The sequence below is a fragment of the Taudactylus pleione genome, unplaced genomic scaffold (assembly GCF_031769625.1).
Source record: "Taudactylus pleione unplaced genomic scaffold, aTauple2 ptg000007l, whole genome shotgun sequence".
Lineage (NCBI taxonomy): Eukaryota > Metazoa > Chordata > Amphibia > Anura > Myobatrachidae > Taudactylus > Taudactylus pleione.
This window is the reverse complement of record NW_028284410.1, coordinates 12,111,153-12,131,806: the sequence shown is the minus strand read 5'-3', so window position 1 is coordinate 12,131,806 and position 20,654 is coordinate 12,111,153. Positions and strand designations below refer to the sequence as shown.

Here is a 20,654-nt window from a genome sequence, read left to right as displayed (position 1 = left end):
AGTCCAGGAGCAGAGCTTTTTGTACTTGATGGAAGGGGTCATGTTGGAGCCTAGGGTCTGTAATTGTATGTCAAAATTGGTTGTTGACCTAATTTAATTGTTGACATTATGGATGTCGACTAATTTATTATTATTTATTAACAGTTTCTTATATAGCGCAGCATATTCCGTTGCGCTTTACAATTGGAAACATTGATAGAACAAAACAGGGTAATAACAGACAGACATAGAGGTAAGAGGGCCCTGCTTGCAAGCTTACAATCTATAGGGAAATAGGCGTTGATACACAAGGATAGGTGCTATATATATTGCAATTTGGTCTGGCCAGAATGCAGAGTTTCTTGGTGGGCTACATGATCCAGTCACACAGGAATGTCGGCAAAATGTCAGGAGTATGTGAAGAAAGACAATATGTGAGGTTATGTGTGGACTGTGAGAGGGGATGTGATAAGACATGGAAGCTATGAAGGTTATGTGGTCGGTTCTGGAATCTGATAAGCTTGTCTGAAGAGGTGAGTTTTCAGGGAACGCTTGAAGGATTGAAGAGTAGAGGTAAGTCTTATTGTGTGTGGTAAGGCATTCCATAGAGTGGGTGCAGCCCGAAGAAAGTCCTGTAACCGTAAATGGGAGCAAGTAATGCGTGGGGATGAGAGACGCAGTTCTTGTGCTGAGCGGAGAGGTCGGGTTGGGAGATATTTTGAGATGAGTGATGAGTATGTTGGTGTAATTCGGTTAATGGCCTTATGTGTAAGTAACAGTATTTTGTATTGAATACGGTAGAAAACCGGCAACCAATGGAGGGACTGACAGAGCGGGGCAGCAGACGATGAACGTTTGGCAAGGAAGATAAGCCTCGCAGCTGCATTCATAATGGATTGTAATGGCGATAGCCTGTTTTTGGGAAGACCAGTAAGGAGACTATTGCAATAGTCAATGCGGGAAAAAATGAGTGCATGGATTAGAGTTTTTGCAGTGTCTTGTGTGAGATATGGTCGAATTTTGTATATGTTTTTTAGATGTATGTAACATGATTTTGAGACAGATTGAATGTGGGGAACAAAGGACAATTCAGAATCAAGGATGACACCAAGGCAGCGAGCTTGTGGGGTGGGGTGGATTGTTGAGTTATCAACAGTGATAAAGAGATCAGATTGGTAACTGTTATTGGCCGGTGGAAATATAATTAATTCTGTTTTAGAAATATTAAGTTTCAGGTAGCGAGATGACATCCAAGATGAAATGGCAGAAATACATTCAGTGACACGGACCAACACAGATGGTGATAAATCTGGAGAGGATAGGTAGATTTGAGTATCATCCGCATACAGATGGTACTGAAATCCAAAAGAGCGGATTAGTTTGCCAAGAGAGGTGGTATAGATTGAGAATAGCAAAGGACCTAAGACAGAGCCTTGCGGTACTCCAACTGATAGAGGTAGCGAAGAGGAGGCAGAATCAGAAAAACGAACAGAAAAAGAGCGATCAGATAGGTAGGAAGAGAACCAAGAAAGGGCTGTGTCCTTAAGACCTAGGGATTGTAATGTTTGTACGAGAAGAGAGTGGTCAACAGTGTCAAAAGCAGCAGAGAGATCTAGAAGTATTAGAAGTGAGTAATGGCCTTTAGCCTTGGCAGTGACCAGATCATTTACTACCTTGGTCAGTGCTGTCTCTGTGGAGTGCTGGGAACGGAAGCCAGACTGAAGTGGGTCCAATAAGTTGTGGATGTTAAGAAAGTGTGCGAGGCGGGTGTAGACAAGTCTCTCCAGTAGCTTGGAGGGGCATGGGAGCTGGGAGATAGGACGGTAATTAGAGAGAGTGTTAGGGTCAGAATTTTGTTTTTTCAGAATGGGAGTAATCACTGCATGCTTGAACAGTGATGGAAAGATGCCAGTAGAAAGAGAGAGATTACAGATTTTAGTTAGGGTTGGGATGAGCACAGGAGACAGAGCTTTACTAATTTGTGAGGGTATAGGATCTAGAGGAGAGGTAATAGAGTAGGAGGATGAGAAGAGTGTAGATACTTCATCTTCATTTGTGGGGTCAAATGAAGAGAATGTGCCAGAGGGTTCAGGTAGGGAATTGAGTAGGTCACTAGCTGAGGAAGAGAATAACATTTCATTTCGGATATTATCAATCTTGTCCTTGAAATAGGAAGCAAGATCTTGTGCACAGATAGTAGCAGGTGGCTTGGGTGAGGGAGGGGTAAGAAGCAGTTTAAATGTATTAAAAAGTCGCTTGGGGTTAGAGGCTTGAGCAGAGATAAGAGATTGGAAATATATTTGCTTGGCAGTGTCCAGAGCAGTACGATAAGAGTTGTAGATAGACTTATATGTGAGGAAGTCACTTGGAGTGCGAGACTTTCGCCACTGACGTTCTACTTTACGTGAGGGTTTTTGTAGATGCCTTGTTAAGTTAGAATGCCACGGTTGACGTCTGAGTCTACGCGGAGTGTGATGGGTAGCTGGAGCTACTTCATCGAGGGCTTTTACTAGAATCTGGTTTAGCTGTGATGCAGCAGTCTCAGGAGAAGTGAGTGCAGAAATTGGTGAGAGTTGTTGTTGTAGAGAGGTAGATAGTTGTTGAAAGTTAATCACATTAATATTTCTGCGGGTTTTAGGAGGTTTGGTTGATTTCACTGACATTGAGGTTGATGTAATGGAGGAAAGTGTGCAGGTGATAAGACTAATCATACCACACCCTTCCTTGTATCATTACTTGAAAAGTGGGGCCACCAGAATACATTGTGGCTGCAAGGAATAAACTTCCAGAGCTATTTACCAATATTCTCTTATCGAGACTGTGGTTCTGATAAAAAAAAAAAAAAATCATTGGGAAAGTGATAGCCTATTATTTCACTTGCTGCAAATGTACAAGTACTGTATATGCTGATGGGTGGGATCCCAAGACCCAGGGGTGTATCTAGGGATCCAAGTGCCCCTGGCAATGTAATGTACTGGCGACCCCCTACCCCCCTTATGCAGTGCCCCCAATAGTAATCCCCCCTATGCTGCATTGCCCCCAGTGGTAATCCCCCCTATACAGTGCCCCCAGTAGTAATCCCCCCTATGCTGCATTGCCTCCAGTAGTAGTCTCCCTATACAGTGCCCCCAGTAATAGTACCCAGTAGTAGTCCCCCCTATACAGTGCCCCCAGTAATAGTACCCAGTAGTAGTCCCCCTATACAGTGCCCCCAGTAGTGGCCACCCCCCCTAAATTGCCCCCAGTAGTGGCCACCCCTATACAGTGCTCCCAGTAGTGGACACCCCCATAAATTGCCCCCAGTAGTGGCCACCCCAATACAGTATCGGGCATCCCCCCATAAAGTGTCCCCAGTAGCGGACACCCCCTATTTTTTGAACTACAAACGATTTTTGCATATTCCCTTCCTGAAAATCGTTGAGTTGGTCAGTCTGACTGAACTACAAACGTGAACGCGCATGACCGATAATCGTTCATCGTTTTAACTCAGAAAGTGAACGATTTTTTCAACGATTGAACGATATCGTTATCGATAATCATTGAAAAAAAATCGTTGTGTGTATGCATCTTAAGCACTTGCCAGGACACTGTCTCCAATAAGTACCTATCCTGGCAAAGAGGATTGGATTATATGACTGTTGAATGGATAGGATCTTGGTTGCAGGATAGAAAACAGAGAGTTGTAGTAAATGGGGTGTATTTATGGGAGGGAAAGGTTACCAGTGGAATACCCCAGAGATCCAGGGGCAGAACTAAGGGAGACAATGCCTGGCTGTGGCTGGTGTTATGGTTGCAATATAGGTGCCAGAGAAGAGTGCAAATTTTCACTTCCCTGACAGGAACTGGATGACTCTCCACCCCAGCACCCTCTGCAATGCATTCTGAAGTCCACAGGATCTCTCAGATGCTATAGCGATACATAATTTAATTACCCACAAGTCCATACAAGGTAATTTGGTAAAAAAAAGATCAAGGAAATGTTATAGGAATTTTATTATAATAACCAAAAGGACTCTTCATATTTGACTGGCTTTTACTGCTTCCAGTCACAGGCCATGTTTCCAGGCTCTCACTCTCCGCATCTGTGCCCCGGGGCTTTGGTCTCTGTCCCTCACCAGTGCCACATGTTGCCTGTCTAAACCTGAGGGATAGCTCACAAACACATTCAGTACATGTTAAAAAATGTACTTTATTCTAATTAAATTGTAAGTAATTTCACACAATACATTATATTTTATCATGATGAGTTTTCCAATGTGAAAGGCTCCTTAAGAATATTATATGTTTTTGTCTTGCAGTCTCGTGCTCTGAAAACCAGTTCTCAACCAATTGTTAATTCTGCTCCTGTTCCACCGCCTCCAAAGCCCAAAACCCCTCCACTAGAGGCATCTAAGCCAGCAGAAGAAATTTTAAATGCAATCCTGCCACCACGGTGAGTTTTTCTTAGGGCAATATTTACTTAAAATAAATAAAAGAAAGGGAATTAAATTATGTTTTGTTATAATAAAACTCTTTCCTTTTTAGTCCATTGTTAATATATTATATTTGCCTTTTTGGATAACACATGCACATTGACATTAATGAGTGTGTAAAACAATAAAGATACTTTGGTGATCAGAATCTCAGGGATAAATGTAATAGCCTGCGGACAGCAGGCATCTGCGAGTTACAGCCGAGAATGTTTTAAAGTAGCAGTTATTTAAAAGGCAAAATCAACCTGGTTTTGCCTTTTAAATGACTGCTACTTTAAAACATTGGGCAGTCTAGCACAGAACTCGCCGATGCTTGCAGTCCGCAGGCTATTACATTTACCTCTCAGTTTGTGACTAGGTCTCTGTAATAACAGCATCATATAGCTTGTGAGCAGGGCCCTCTTACCTCTTTGTTTGTCTGTTACCCAGTCTTGTTTTATTACTGTTCTTTAACTGATTTGTTCCAAATTGTTAAGTGCCATGGAATATCCTAGCGCTAAATAAGTAAATGTTAATAAAATACATAAATAATATTGAACAAGAGAGGTTTGAAAAGGAAATACTAAATATAATCAGAACCAATCTTATACCTCCCAACTTTGTAGGGTTAGGAATCAGGACCTGGAACATGGCAATGACATGCTGGAGGTGTGGTTGTGTTATAATAACCCCCAGGTAGTGTGTTTATTAGAAAAATCCCATTTTCTACATCAGGGTCCATAGGGTATCCACAGGATACCTTGGGGTATAGGTGATGACGTCAGGCATCGGGCACCATAGAGTTAAGTTTTCAGCCTCCCAGGATGCACTAGGGTCCCCCTCCTATACCCCGCCCCCGAGCCAAGGCATCTCCGTTTCGTTGGTGCCCGGCTTGGAGTCGGAACACCTGTTTAGAGGGGGGCTAAGGATAGCCCCTGAAGTTTTCTTCAAGGCAGCTGTGGCTGCACATCTGTGAGTACAGCATGGACAGTCACTGCTGACGTCCATGCTGTCTTCCCTACACCCCCGCCGGTACCAGAACGCCGGTACTGATCCGGGGATGCTGGTAAGCATCTGGGGTCACGGCTAGGGGTGACCCCAGATGTTTCGGACCATGGCCGGATTCAAGGGGCAGCAGGTAAGCAGCGGGGGTCCCACGGTGGGTCCCTCCTGAGCACATGGTCCACAGTCCCCAGGCAGGGGGCTCCCTGGGGGGGACTGGCTGCAGCGTGGAGCCAGGTAACTAACCTGCGCTTCCACTACCCCCCTGGGACAGCGGACCGCAGCTGAATGGCAAGCGCTGCGGCGTCCCAGGGGTTAATTGCATGCCAGGGGAGCGTTCCTTCCCTGTACACAGCCGGTGCCTCCCCCGCTGCACACAGCCCTCTCTGCGCTGCCGATTGGTCCTGTGGCAGCGCTCCTCCCCCAGGCCGGCCTCCTCTCTGCTCCTCGGTGGCCATCTTTGTATGGTGAACGCTGCTGGAGCTGCTGACGGTGGCATCGCGGTCTGGTTCCCCCGGCATACCGTTCCTCCGTTGAAACAGGTCTCTGTATGCAGCGCTGTGTCCTACCAGGCTCTGTGTCTGTGTAGTTGAGGAACAGTGCTGATAGTGCAGGGATTAATCTCTTCTGCATTGTATGTGACTTCTGCTAGCGTCTGCTGCCTGTACTTTCTACTGTCAGCCATTCTACTGTCCCTGCTCTTCCTCTGCTAAAGCCCATGCGGTGCGGTGATTGCAGGGTGGTTCTCCCACTATACTAACGAGTATCAGTGAGAGCGGTCACATACTTACCATCATGTCTGCAAGGTGCCGGTGTACGGGTCTCAAACAAGAGACGAAAAGGCGTCTCTGGTGGATGCTCTGTCCGTCCAGTGGAAGTTCCGGTTTGCTTATCTCTTTCCTCCGTTTTCCCTTCTTCCGCGGGTAATCCGGAAATTCAAACAGGAAGGAGGTACGCTCCTGTTGATAGCTCCCGCGTGGCCCTGGCGGCACTGGTTCTCAGACCTTCAGAGTCTGTCCGTGGACATTCCTCTGCGGTTGCCGCTACCACCAGACCTGCTATCACAGGGTCCTTGTCTTCACCCGGACCTGGCTCGGCTGTCTTTGACGGCATGGCTGTTGAGACGGCCATGTTAAGGTCCAGGGGGCTTTCCAGCTCTGTGGTACAAACTATGGTAAGAGCTCGGAAACCATCTTCTGCAAGGATATACCATCATGTGTTGCATAAGTTCTTCCAGTGGTGTCGACCGAGAGGTTATGCCCCTCGGGAGTTCTGTCTGTCTAGAGTGTTAGCTTTCCTACAGGCGGGGCTAGACCATGGGCTTCGCCTTGCTTCTCTGAAGGTGCAGGTGTCTGCCCTGTCAGTCTGGTTCCATCGTAGGATTGCTGTGATCCCTGATGTGCGCACCTTTATGCAAGGTGTTCTTCGAATTCAGCCACTTTTTGTTCCACCGGTGGCGCCTTGGGATTTAGCTGTGGTCCTGAGGGCTCTCCAAGGACCGCCGTTTGAACCACTGGGCTCAGTGGACCTTAAATGGCTAACAGCTAAAACAATATTCCTTCTGGCTATTGCTTCGGCCAGATGTGTTTCTGACTTAGGGGCTTTCTCCTGTAGACCCCCTTTCCTGATTTTTCATAGGAACAGGGCGGTGCTGCGCACTCGTCCTGGATTCCTTCCCAAAGTTGTTTCAAGTTTCCATATCAACGAGGAAATCGTTGTGCCGGCTTTTAACTCACCTGATCTTTCAGTGGGTGAGGCCACTTTGGACGTTATGCGGGCCTTAAGGATTTATGTTGACCGCACTTCTTCGCTTAGGAAGTCAGACGCCTTGTTTGTCCTCTATGGCTTCCGTAAAAAGGGTTGGCCTGCTTCAAAGCAACTTTGGCAGGTTGGATTCGTATGGCAATTTCAGAAGCTTATCTTCATGAAGGCCTTCTGGTTCCATCCTCTGTGAGGGCTCATTCCACTAGGTCTGTGGGTCCTTTGTGGGCAGCTCGACGTGGTGCCTCTGCAGTCCAGATCTGCAAGGCTGCCTCGTGGTCCTCTGTCCATACCTTTGTGAGGTAATTAGCATTTGACACCTTTGCCTCTCAGGATGCTTCCTTCGGGCGGCGGATTGTCCTTTCAGCACAGGAGCGTCCCCACCCTTAAAGGATACTGCTTTGGGACATCCCCAAGTTATCCTGTGGATACCCTATGGACCCTGATGTAGAAAATATAAGATATGGTAAGAACTTACCTTTGTTATCTCTATTTCTACGAAGTCCATAGGGTTCCACAGGACTCCCGCCCTGTCGCACCTGTGCTGCAGATGGGCTTTACTCTGGTCACCGATTTTTTATTTTTCCATCTCCCTCTGGTGAGAATGTGATTCTTGTGGGTGTCCAGATCTTTTTTCTCTTCCTTCTCCTCCTCCGGCCTATGGCTTGGTACGTAACTGAGATGCCTTGGCTCGGGGGCGGGGTATAGGAGGGGGACCCTAGTGCATCCTGGGAGGCTGAAAACTTAACTCTATGATGCCCGATGCCTGACGTCATCACCTATACCCCAAGGTATCCTGTGGAACCCTATGGACTTCGTAGAAATAGAGATAACAAAGGTAAGTTCTTACCATATCTCATATTTTATTACTGCATGTAGTGGATGCAAGTGCTCACGCTGCTTGGGCAGGGTAAATAATCCCCACAAACAGGACATATTTTATCTAAACCAGTAGACATTCAGGATACATATTTCATGATCAGCTTATTTGTAAAGGATAGATGACAGTCCCATTCATCATTCCAACTACTATCAAAGCTACATACTGTTTATCTAGGTAATTTACTTTTCCTGCTCATGATGAGGAATAAAGGGTAACAAGATTTGTGTGTCTCCTACACAGAGAATGGATGGAGAACAATCAGCTGTGGACCCAGCAAGTGTCCAGCACTCCCAGTACACGGATGGATGTTGTACACCTACAGGAAGAGTTGGATATGAAATTACAGCAGAGACAAGCTCGAGAAACTGGCATCTGTCCTGTGCGCAGAGAACTTTATTCACAGTGCTTTGGTCTGTTATTCTCCAGTACTTTTTCTTCACTGTCTACTAAACACTCTTTTTAGCTTGTCCTTTCATATGGGTCTTACAGGGGACCTGTTATGGCACTTTTTTTTTTACTTCCCTTTTCAAGACTATTACATAAGTTTAAAAGCAGACCTGAAATAAAAATGCCTTGAGGTGTTTGGAGTCTGTTTTACCAGACCGCTTCATCAAATGGAGTGGATTTCTTTGAAATTTGCACAATCTGGTATATCCATCTAATGAGACATCTTAAGCCGCGTATCCACTAGATGATAAATTGGATGATTTGAACGATAACAATATCGTTATTGTTCATCATCTGCAATATCGTCCAGTGGATATGCCGTCAACAACCAGCGATGAGCGCTCCTGCTGGTTGTTGACGGCATCTTTCTTCACCCATACTTGCAGGGCAACCTGACGATATAGTCAGGTTCTGCAAGTACGGGGATAAGAGAGGTGACGTCACTGAACGATATATCGTTCAGTGTGGGTGCTCAATGTCGTTAATGACATTGAGCACATGACTGACGGGGAAACACTAGACAATATTGCTCATGGAGCCTATCGTCTAGTGGATACCCGCCTTTACAGAGGAAGAGAAACTCTGGTGTAAAGATCTTTTTTTAAGCATTCCGTTGTCTACATTCTTGTCTGTATTATGCAGAGGTTTGCATTAAGAATATAATAAAAAATCATCACACTCCGTAATAAAAAGGTTGCACTTACACCTCCAAAGCAGATCCTTTATGTGTGTGTATCACTTCTCCAGCGCTATGCATAGTGACAACCAATTTGCTTGTAGAAAATCCAACATAGTTTCCTTAAATTGAGGTCTCCTACCAGAACAAAGATTGTATAAGTGTATCATTGGTCTGTTTATCTTTGCGATTATGCATTTGGACACCCCTGCGACGATTGTGATGAAACCAACACGGGGTGGTCCAGTTGGATCATGAACAGGTTTTAGGAGGGTTAAGATGCGTTTCCACTACACGAGAGTATAACGACTGTACGATTACAACATTGTAATCGTGCCATCGTTCTCCATCCTGTGCAGTGGATAATGCGCCCACACTGAACAATATGTTGTTCGGTGCAGGCACCCTCCCTCATCCCCGAACATGCACAACCTGTCGTCATCGGCAGGTTGACCTGCATGTTCAGGCGATGATAGATGTCGAAGATGACCAGTGGGAGCGCGCATCGCTGGTCGTTTTCGACATTTTAATGAATGATCTTTGAGCGATTGTGTCGTAATCGTTCAATCGCTCATTTTAATCGTCTAGTGGATATGCACCTTTAGGGTCCCAGTTGGACCTCTCGTTGGTGTACGCTGAGCAGAACTTTGACCCGGGGAGCCTGTTCTGAGACTTCCACTGGATGTATTTGGATGAAAATGTCAGAGTGGTGACATTGGATCCCAGAAGACATACTAGGGGGGTTAAGGTCCTGGTCGGACCTCCAATTGGTGTAAACAGGACGGAACTTTAACCTGGGAGCCTGTTCTGGGCCTTCCACTGGATGGATTGGATGAAAACTTCACAGAGGGGTGGTAATTGGTCTGTGATGCCTAATGGAGTGGTTGGGGTCCTGGTCAGACCTCACGGCGGAGTGTGCCAGGCAGAACTCTGACCCAGGGAGCCTGTTCTGGGCCTTCCACTGGATAGATTTGGACGACCTCACATAATAAAACTTAATAACTTGAAGATTTAAACCCGGGCAATGCCAGGTACTTCAGCTATTTTCTAATGTCAGCACTGTTAAATAAGCTCTTTCTGGATCGGATATCATGTCGATCTCACCCCCCAGTCCTTTGAACTTATTCATATGATGTGCTTTTTTATGTTTTATATGTAAGTGCAACTTATTATTTGTATCATGAAAATACAGGGGTGCATTTATGTAGATTATCAAAATAGAATAACTTGAAGTGAAGACAAAGATTCATTAAATAGGCTCAATAATATACATCCCCAAGCATTCAGTCTGCACAGGAATAACTGATTTTGGATTTTCTACAACCACATTTTTAAGAAGTTGTTGTCACTATTTTTTTATTGTTCACAATGTTTTTTTTTTTTATAAGTTATTAATGGTAGTTTTATAATTCACAGCGCTGGAGAAGTAATACGCACACAAAGAATTGCAATAAGAATAGTTTTAAGGGAATCTCTCATAAAATAAGAAATGCCATAATATAGGACCTCTCACGCACTGCTGTTTCATGATGGCTGCTTTTTGCTTGTGGTTAGTCTGACATTTGAAATCTCTAATGTATTATTCACATTAAATTCTACACAGTATGATATCTGTATCTCCTAGTTCGGAATAACAAATAATACCCAGCATGCATACATGCCACAGTGGTTCCTGTACTTATAGCAGGGTTTAGGACGTGTCCTCTGTCAACCGCCGTCATATTTAACAGGAGATGTTGTAAAACTCTGATTTGTACTATCATTCATAGTTTACAGATTTTTATTATTGTTAATGCTATATACTGACTATTTATTTCAGCCAGTTGTGTAGTGTCATGCTGACTTTACTATCCAGTAGCTGCCTCTCTGTTCACTAACTTTTGATCTTATTTTGTGCACAATGATTAATTCCGAGGAAGGGTAGTTGTTAGTAATAAAATGTCACTGCATAAAATATAGTCATAAAAAATGTTTTTTTTTTTTTTTTTGTCCCATCAGATGAGCTTATCAGACAGGTGACCATTAACTGTGCGGAGCGTGGTATCTTGCTACTAAGAGTGCGTGATGAAATCCACATGACCATCTCGGCGTACCAGACACTGTACGAAAGCAGTGTGGCTTTTGGCATGAGGAAGGCCTTACAAGCTGAACAAGGCAAATCAGATGTAGAGAAAAAAGTAGGTTCCTTCAAATTGTCATTTATTTAGTCATCCCATTATACTATGTCAAGAAATCTACCTAGAATCATATACATTTAAGTATATAGAGTGTGAACTGCAAAAACAAGGATGTTTTTTTTACCCTTAGCCATCGGGAGTGTTTGTGTATTGAGTCCCAGTTTTTGAGGGTTTATTGTATCAGGCAGAATAAGCTTTTGATTGGATCAGGCTTTTCATTATACAGAAAAGGAAGGAAAGATGGGGTAGGCGTATCAAAAATGGCAATGGATAAATCTAGAAGCAGCTCACCAGGGAGGAGTAGCTAACCCCTTTGAAAACCTTATGGAAAAACTAAAACAACTGGGAGCGCTGAATGACACTAGTAGTGTCTAAATTTAATGTATGCAGATATAGTCATGAAATCACAAAAATACATATAATAAAATTCACATATTAAATAGACCTTAAATCAAATCTATAGATGACAAAAGGAAATAAAAAATAAATAAAAATAAATGAAATCAAAAAATATGAAAGGAACCACTGTGGCCACAGAAAAACAGACAAAAAAAATCGGCATACATAAAAAAGGGGGATATATCCCAATGAATAAATATTAGTATAGATATGTGAGTTTTTTCTTTTTATCTATTTGTCTCTTTATCCAGGATTGTATGGGAATTAATCAAAAAGTCTGTTGGATTTGACTTAAATAATAAAAAATAAAATCAGTGTGCACAGCCACCAAATGATGGGCTTATTCCATGAAATTAAAATCAATTTGTGGTGGCAGTGAACATTAATATAAGTCACGTCTGGGGGTATATTCCTGAATCCACTAAATCGTGACTAACACAGTCTCTGTGTAACCAATAAACTGGTACCGTATTGCTGCTTTTGCAGCGTAGATCTTGGGAGAGGCCTCTCCTAAAAGCATCCAGCAAAAGAATCCTCAGCGCCCGACATGTGTCCAGAGATGCCGATGCAGCAGTGGAGTTCACAGATTGCTGTAGTGCATACCGCGTGCTGGCTAGGAAATAGTCAGTCTCATCCTGTGGTGGAGCCGCGGTCAGCTGAAGATTCAGTGGGATGTAGATGATAGTCCCGGGTGCACCAGTGTGTGGGGGTAAAAAACTAACGCGTTTCTCAGCATGTAATCTTCGGCTGTTTCCTCAGCATGGGAAACAGCCGGAGATTATAGTGTGAGAAACGCGTTAGGGCTTTTAGGAGAGGCCTCTCCCAAGATCTACGCTGCAAAGCAGCAATACGGTACTTTTTTTTTTTTTTTAGAAAATTGTGTTCTTTTGTCTCTTCTAGAAGACATCATATGTCTAAGTCGTTATATATAAAACATACATAATTGTAGACATATAATAAAATGGATGTTTAACCCTTTTTTTATTATAAATTTTATATATATATAGCAGATCATTTTCTGAAAATAAAAGCATTGCTCATAAAAATTATATGCATATTATACATTCAGATTAAAAATAATAAAAAGTCCTACACATCATACTCTTAAGAATATGGAAACACTGTTTGAATTGAATACAATTGAAAGACTGATACTGTGGGGATGAGAGAGGGGCTTGTACCCACATGCATGCAACAGTCATAGCCCCAGGGTGGGGGGGTTGTCATTAATGAAAGTTGCCTTGGTACTGCTAATTAGACAACTAAAATAGACCTGTTAGATCATGGGGAATACACAATGTGTCCTTCCAGGTGTAGGTCTTTCTGCTGTCACCTGAGTGAGTTATAGATATGTGCTTGTGATTTTAATGTTGATTTATATCTTGGTTTATAAATCCTTTGCCACTTTCAAAATTGTAATGTGTGTAATGGTGTACCTACTGTATAGATGGCCAAGTCAGGATTGTATACCATAGCTTCAATTTCTGGATTATTTAACTGTCTAGTAGATGGCTATACCCTTTATCCTGTTGGGTACAGGATGTCGGTCGCTCAGGATCCCGGCAGTCAGAATCCCAACGCTGGCATCCCAACAGGGTTAGGATACTGACACCTGCAGGTAAGTATCCTTACCCTACCCCTAAACCTAATCTACCCTTCCCAACTGCCTAAACCTAACCCTCCGCCCCCGCAGCCTATCCATAACCCTCTTTCCCGCAGCCTAACCCTCCCCCTAGTGCATACGTGCCTACTCTCCCAGGAGTCGCAGGATGCTCACGATTTTCAGGTAACCCCCCTAAAGAGTAGGCAGATCTCCCACATCCCGCCCACTTACTAATGAAGTAGGCAGGGTGGGGAGATTTCACAAGAAATTTGTGGGTCCAAAAGGACCCCCCAAAACTGAGAGCAGCTCTCCTCCTTTGGGCTGGTCCCGGAAAGGATTCCTAAAAAGTTGGTAAGTATGCCCTAATAAACAAAAAAGAGAAAAAAAGAATGGCTAGTAGCTGGGGCACTCTTTCAAATAAATATGCAGTTAAAATATAACCTTTAATTCATATCAGTAAAAATATTAATATTAAGTACACCACACAGTATATACTAACTTATATTATACATGAGTCACCTATCATAGGCACACTAATATTATAAAGAGAAGATAGCACATAAACATCAATCTTATGTGAATGTCCGGCGAAATATCATTAAATGAATATTATAATGAACACCAAAAAATTGTATTTGTGATTTATGATTTAGTCATATGGTGACCCATCACAAATACTAATTGAAGTGCATTTGGGTAATCTTAAAAATGCTATACCGTGTGCATTCTAGTCCCAGTTATTCTCTTTAGATCTACAGCACCTGATATTCCCAGGTGGTCTCCCATCCAAGTACTAATCAGGCCTATTACTTTATAGCTTCCAAGATCGGACGAGATTGGGCAGATCAAGTAATGTATGGCTGTAGATATAGTGAGGGAAATGGTGATCGCACCTGCACACAGTTATAGCAAAAAATGAAGGACTATCATGGTAGAATAGTCCATTTTGTTAATAAGATATAATATTTGTAGAAGATTATGCATAAGCATACTTCATTGCACATCAAAGTAATAACTTAGACTTATATTTAATTGAGAGTGTGTGTATAAGATTCATACACAGAGAGCTAAAGAGGCATATATACAAAGAAAAACATTTCAAGGATGATATAAAACTTAAAAATTCACACATCCGTGTGTTTCATCCTTGTTTGGCAATCATCATATCCTCTTTAACATACTCAGATATGAAAGTCATCTCATAAAGTCTTAAAAAATGTGTTCATTTGGAATTGTATTTTGGTTGCATCATACAAATTAATTTAGTATTACCTCCAATATAATTATAAAAGGAGATCATAACAATCTGATATTGTATGCCATAGCTGATAGATCAAATATAGAAGGCACAGTAAACATCAACCTGTTGAAGTGTTATAAACGATATAGTGATAGATTTCCTCTACACATATTCATAGGGTCTGTTGTGGTATGTATCATAATCAGAGCCAAGATATTTTTCACACTTCAGATCATAGTATATAGTACTTAACATAGGTAATGCACAGCCTTCTGTGTATGTGACTAAGTTTGACTCAATAGATTCATTTACTCTGCTCTAATGCATAACATGGTCAAAACAGGCATTAATTACACTTCAGATTGTAGTATAAATGACATACTTAATGCACAATCACACAATGCCTAATTTGTATGTGCCTGCTAATTTAGACACAAAGATCCAACAGCTCGTTTAGTGGCAATACGATACCAGTATTTCAGTTGTCCTGGAGTCCGGGCCGTGCACTGACCATCTCTCCGGGAAGGGTATGACAATGGATAGTACACACGTTTCGCCCGGCTGAGGGCTTGTTCAGCTACTCCCCCTTTTTCTACAAGTATGCCTTACCTTAACTCTCCCCCTAACCCTCAATACTTACCGTCGGGATGCCGGTGGTCAGGATGCTGGCACCAGGATTATGACTGGTGTTGGGATTCTGGCGTCGGCATCCTGACAAGTGGGATATAAACTACATCCCCCATTATCAAAATATTATGCTAGTGTAATGCAGAAGCCACAGGGGCCTGTTTAACAAATATTATGAAAAGTTCATATAAAAATAAATTGAATTTACTTTTGGAGCTGTCTAAAGATGGCATTTGCTTATTGGGCCAGCTCTGACAATCTTAGCTTTTTGGAGCTTGTTAAACAGGGTGTTTTTTCGCAGTACCCATTAATAGCTTTTGCCTACATTAAAAGGGGGACTACAGCAGATATCTCTAATAGCTGATACAGTACATCTTTTTAAATAGCTCCAATACTAAAAAAAAAATTTACCAATCCTCCACTTTTACTGTGATAATAGGCCTCACAGACTTGATGCTCAGAAACTTCATTTTGCAGATGGGTTTACTACCTTTTAACGAAAGTAATCTACATTTTCTAGATGTTCTGCAGCATATTGGTTCAGCAATTATCAATTACACAACAGAGCAATCTACCGAAAATTTTAAATTTATTCCTACTTCATATGAATCGCTGTAATTTAGCTCAGGTGGAGGTCGATTCATTCATTGTGACATTTTGATCTAATTTGGAAGTGATAGAGGAGAGTGGACACCTATTTAACCCTGTTATTTCAGGATTTGTAGGTACAGTAGAATAATGTATTATAATTGCTGACTGCAATGAAAAAGTGACAGATGAAGTAGATTTATCATAGAAAGATACAAAATGAACCAGAATATAATTGACACATGAAGTGCAGTTAATGATGCCAAGAAAGTTTAAATCAGTAATAATAAATACAAATGTATTAATTTATTTATATGCTTACATTTTTGTAAACACACCTGTCATTTGTATTAGAAGTTCTCTGACACTATGTTTACAGGAATAAATAACTAATCTACAGGGATATGAATCTCCATTAAAGGTCATTAAGTCTTGTACCATAGCATGAAAATGACTTCTCTGCTATAGTTAGAATCAATTAATATCAAAATAGTGAGCTGTCGTCAAAGAATTTATTAATACAGGTTGAGTCTCCCATATCCAAAATGCTTGGGACCAGGGGTATTTTGGATAACGGAATATTCCGTATTTTGGAATAATTGCATATCATAATGAAATATCTTGGGAAAAGGACCCAAATATACACACATAATGCATTTATGTGTTATTTACACCTTATACACACAGCCTGCAGGTTGTTTTATACAATATATTCAATAATTTTGTGGCTCCAACAAAATTTGTGTACAGAAATTAAATTCATTTATGTGTTATATACACCTTATACACACAGCCTGCAGGTAATTTTATACAATATTTTTAATAATTTGTGCCTTAGACAAAGTTTGTGCACATTGAACCATCAAAAATCAAAGGTTTCATTATCTCAGTCATGCCAAAAAAATTCCGTATTTCGGAATATTCCGTATTTCGGAATATTTGGATATGGGAGACTCAACCTGTAATGTTCTGAATATGTGCGCTAGATGGCAGTAATGTTCAGGCTGCTTATGGCTACATTATTTTATACACAGCTACAATTAAAAAAACCAAAACATTATTTATATCAATCTGATATCTGAAAACATGCTCTGCTTTCATGAAGAAAAAGGTTACCTCAAAGTGTATTTTATATAGGTACTAAAGTGGCTGAGAGAAAAACACTAACATCAGCAAGGTTACTAAAAGCTGACGTTTTAAGACCTTTTCTTTCTCTAGGCCAGATTCTCTTTCTGCTTTGTTAGGCTTTTGTTGTGTTATTGGCGGCAGTAGTTTGGGTATAATTTGATGGACAGTGCTAAATACTCGTACTGTATAGGCATCGCTGTATTTATTGTCTTCCAGTAAAATATAATTCTAATTGACTGCTTGACCCTGTAAATAAATTCCCAAATGGGGTTATCTATCCAGTAATCATATTCTTTATTCAGACAGTCAATAATACTCCTATCTTAACATAGAAAAAACTTCCTTTAGCACATAGATTAATTCTCCTTTGCCTAATATTATTCACACTAATCCTACCTCACATTTTGTGTTGGAAGCATTATAAAATCTAGGTATCCAACAAATAATACCTAATTCCTTCCCCCTTCACTGGTAACACTAGTTTACATAATCTCTGACCTATACACTTCACCCTTACACTAAAAATATATTTAACAAGATCTTAAATTAGATTTTCATAGTAATCTTATTCACGATAAGGTCACATGGAATCAGTGGAATTCCTCAGAATAAATGATTTCATAACTCCTTTTTAAACTTTTTTACACTAATACTGTCCTTCTCCATATCATTTATAAGCACTGGCATTTCTCTGGATTCAGAGATACCATCTTATTTCCTACATGCGACACCTACAGGAAAACAGGAACTGTGACTCTGCAATGCCACTAGCAACAGAGCCGTCTTCCTATTAGTACTGTTGGAAGTTACATTGTACTCTCTTTCTTCATCTTACGCCATGCATGACCCCTATGTTTATCAATCACCAATGCCCTTCAGGACATATGATGGAAAGAAACTTGGGCAACTGCCAGTGTAGTAAGACTTATCTTTAACCACATTACTCCTATATGGGTACTCTCATTACAGACTTTCAGGGAGGAGTCCTGCAATTGTATCAACAGGTCTTCCTCCTGCTGATACAATGTAACAGCAGATACCCAATCACACAGATGATACGCTCACGTGTCATTCAATACATGATATAATGGCATGCAGCAGCTGTCATCTGTGCTAACCATACGGTGTCCACCTCTCCACGTTACACTATAATCTGTTTTATCCCTGCGTTTGAGGACCCTACACATGTATTTTTTAGTAGTACTCCTCATGTATTATCAAGATAACACATGGGGATGAATTATGAACCTCATCCTTTTGTCATTACAATCGCCTCAGAATATATGGAATTCATTGTCGTCCTTTTCTTCATCTATCCCTTGGATAGAATAACTAATACTATTTATATGTGTTGAAAATCCGACCAGCAACTAATAGGTGTCATTATAATAATAATAATTCTTACACTCTGGCCAATGCTGACCAGAGAACACACATGACCCAATCAATTAAAGTAATTTACAGTCATGTATCCTTTTACCCCTAACCTATCCTTACCTTATAGAAAATAGAAGTCGATTATTTGCATAAAAATAACTATCTATACCACCTTAGGATGACTTATGCACTGTGATTATTAGTTAGTGCAATCTGAGTACACCGGCAACTTAAAAGTCAATCCTGTATCCCAATTATCAATCTTACCAGGTCATTATTATTTGTTCTAATATATGATACTTAAGACTGTCTATCCCTCCCTTGGACAGGATGGTAAACACTATCTATATGTGTTGAAAAATTCTACCAGCACTGAACAAGTGCCCTTACGTAAGGATAATCCTTACATTTTAGCTAATGCTGACCAGATAACACATATGATTTCATTAATGAAATGAACCTATTATCGTATATCCTTTCACCCTTAACCACCTGTTATCCTCATTGGAAAGATAGAAGTACAATTTTGCTATAATAATCATATCATACTCCGTGCCATGCACTGTGATTATCAGCCAGTGCAATTTTGTGCAGATCAGCACCTTAGGCGTTAATCCCATATGAACAGGAGACTGATACCTTGTTCTAATGGAATGATAGACGCCAGATGGCTTTGTTGATACATGTGACCAAGACAGGTGATCACATGGGAGACTGAGCCAATGAAAATAGACGTCCCGCGATCATTTGATCGGGACACTGACCGGAAAACGTGTACAAAAGGTAAGAGCAGAGCCCCTGCACTACATGCGATGGTGAACAAGCCTATAGCGGGCGAAACGCGCGTCCAGGGACTATGATGAACCTGGTCGGTCTAGTGCACTAGCTGACCATTCCCCTCCATCCTGACTCATCTCAAGGGTAACTGTATCACATTACGCAGACCGCCGTGTCTGCACTCCGGAATGCCATAACTCTGCCTGTTTACTCATTGGTATATTTGGACAACTGCAGATTCCACACATGTTGCGGATAAGACGATTGGTTAATTTCTCTTAAGGAATTACAGATTAAGAACTGATTTAATATCACATGGCTGTCTATTTATACAATTATACCTAAAAACACTATATTACAAAGTTGTTCCCAAATGAGTAAATCATTATAAACTCAGCAGATTGTATCATTCTTTCTCTCTGGGGTCCCTATATGCATTATTATAGGTAGACTGTGGATGTGAGAGTCATATGCATTAATGTGTGTAGATATAAACACTGATTATACTGCACAAATCATTTTATGGTACATAACATTGCTGAGTTTTTACACATCCCTTGTAAAGACTCATACTGGAGGTTTATGATCATGGTGAACGAATTGTTCTAAGATATAAATTAATATTTTCGCTCCTCGCTATTTTATTTACGATGTTGCATATGTGTCCCAATGGTGAATTACCAAACCAATAGAAGGAACTTCTGTGGATGTAGTGCCCTCACTGCATATTAAACATTATATCCTCACTTAATTACATCCAAATCAAGTGAACGGTGTAGGAATTACAACGGTTTCTATATGTGCCTTCCACTTTTTAAGGGGCCAAAAGTAATGTGACTATCAACTCATAAGCTATTTCATGGACAGGTGTGGGCTATTCCCTCATTATTTCATTATCAATTAAGCAGGTAAAAGGTCTGGAGTTGATTCTAGGTGTGACATTTGCATTTGGAATCAGTTGCTATCGACTCTCAATATGAGATCCAAAGAGCTGTCACTATCAGTGAAGCAAGCCATCATTAGGCTGAAAAATCAAAACAAACCCATCAGAGAGATAGCAAAAACATTAGGTGTGGCCAAATCAACTGTTTGGAACATTCTTAAAAAGAAAGAATGCACCGGAGAGCTCAGCAACACCAAAAGACCCGGAAGACCACGGAAAACAACTGTGGTGGATGACAGAAGAATTATTTCCCTGGTGAAGAAAAACCCCTTCACAACAGTTGGCCAAATCAAGAACACTCTCCAGGAGGTAAGTGTATATGTGTCAAAGTCAACAATCAAGAGAAGACTTCACAAGAGTGAATATAGAGGGTTCACCACAAGATGTAAACCATTGGTGAGCCTCAAAAACAGGAAGACCAGATTACAGTTTGACAAACATCTAAAAAAGCCATTACAGTTCTGGAACAACATTCTTTTGACAGATGAGACAAAGATCAACTTGTACCAGAGTGATGGGAAGAGAAGAGGATGCAGAAGGAAAGGAACTGCTCATGATCCAAAACATACCACCTCATCAGTGAAGCATGGTGGTGG

At 41.3% G+C, this 20,654-nt stretch overlaps 1 protein-coding gene and 1 pseudogene across 2 annotated transcripts in view; one reads left to right on the top strand and one right to left on the bottom strand.

Moving 5' to 3' along the window:
- Positions 1–20,654, top strand: part of DNALI1 (dynein axonemal light intermediate chain 1) — a 46,981-nt gene that overhangs the window by 613 nt on the left and 25,714 nt on the right. The window contains exons 1-4 of one of the 2 annotated variants that reach the window (XM_088460524.1): positions 8–55; positions 4,278–4,411; positions 8,317–8,486; positions 11,198–11,376. In XM_088460524.1, the coding sequence (XP_088316650.1) occupies positions 29–55; positions 4,278–4,411; positions 8,317–8,486; positions 11,198–11,376 (510 nt within the window). In that variant the 5' untranslated portion in view covers positions 8–28. Of the gene's footprint in view, positions 1–7; positions 56–4,277; positions 4,412–8,316; positions 8,487–11,197; positions 11,377–20,654 lie in introns of those variants that run through there. The other variant, XM_088460516.1, reaches the window with a different exon arrangement.
- On the bottom strand, positions 14,128–14,246 carry LOC148542895 (5S ribosomal RNA; annotated as a pseudogene).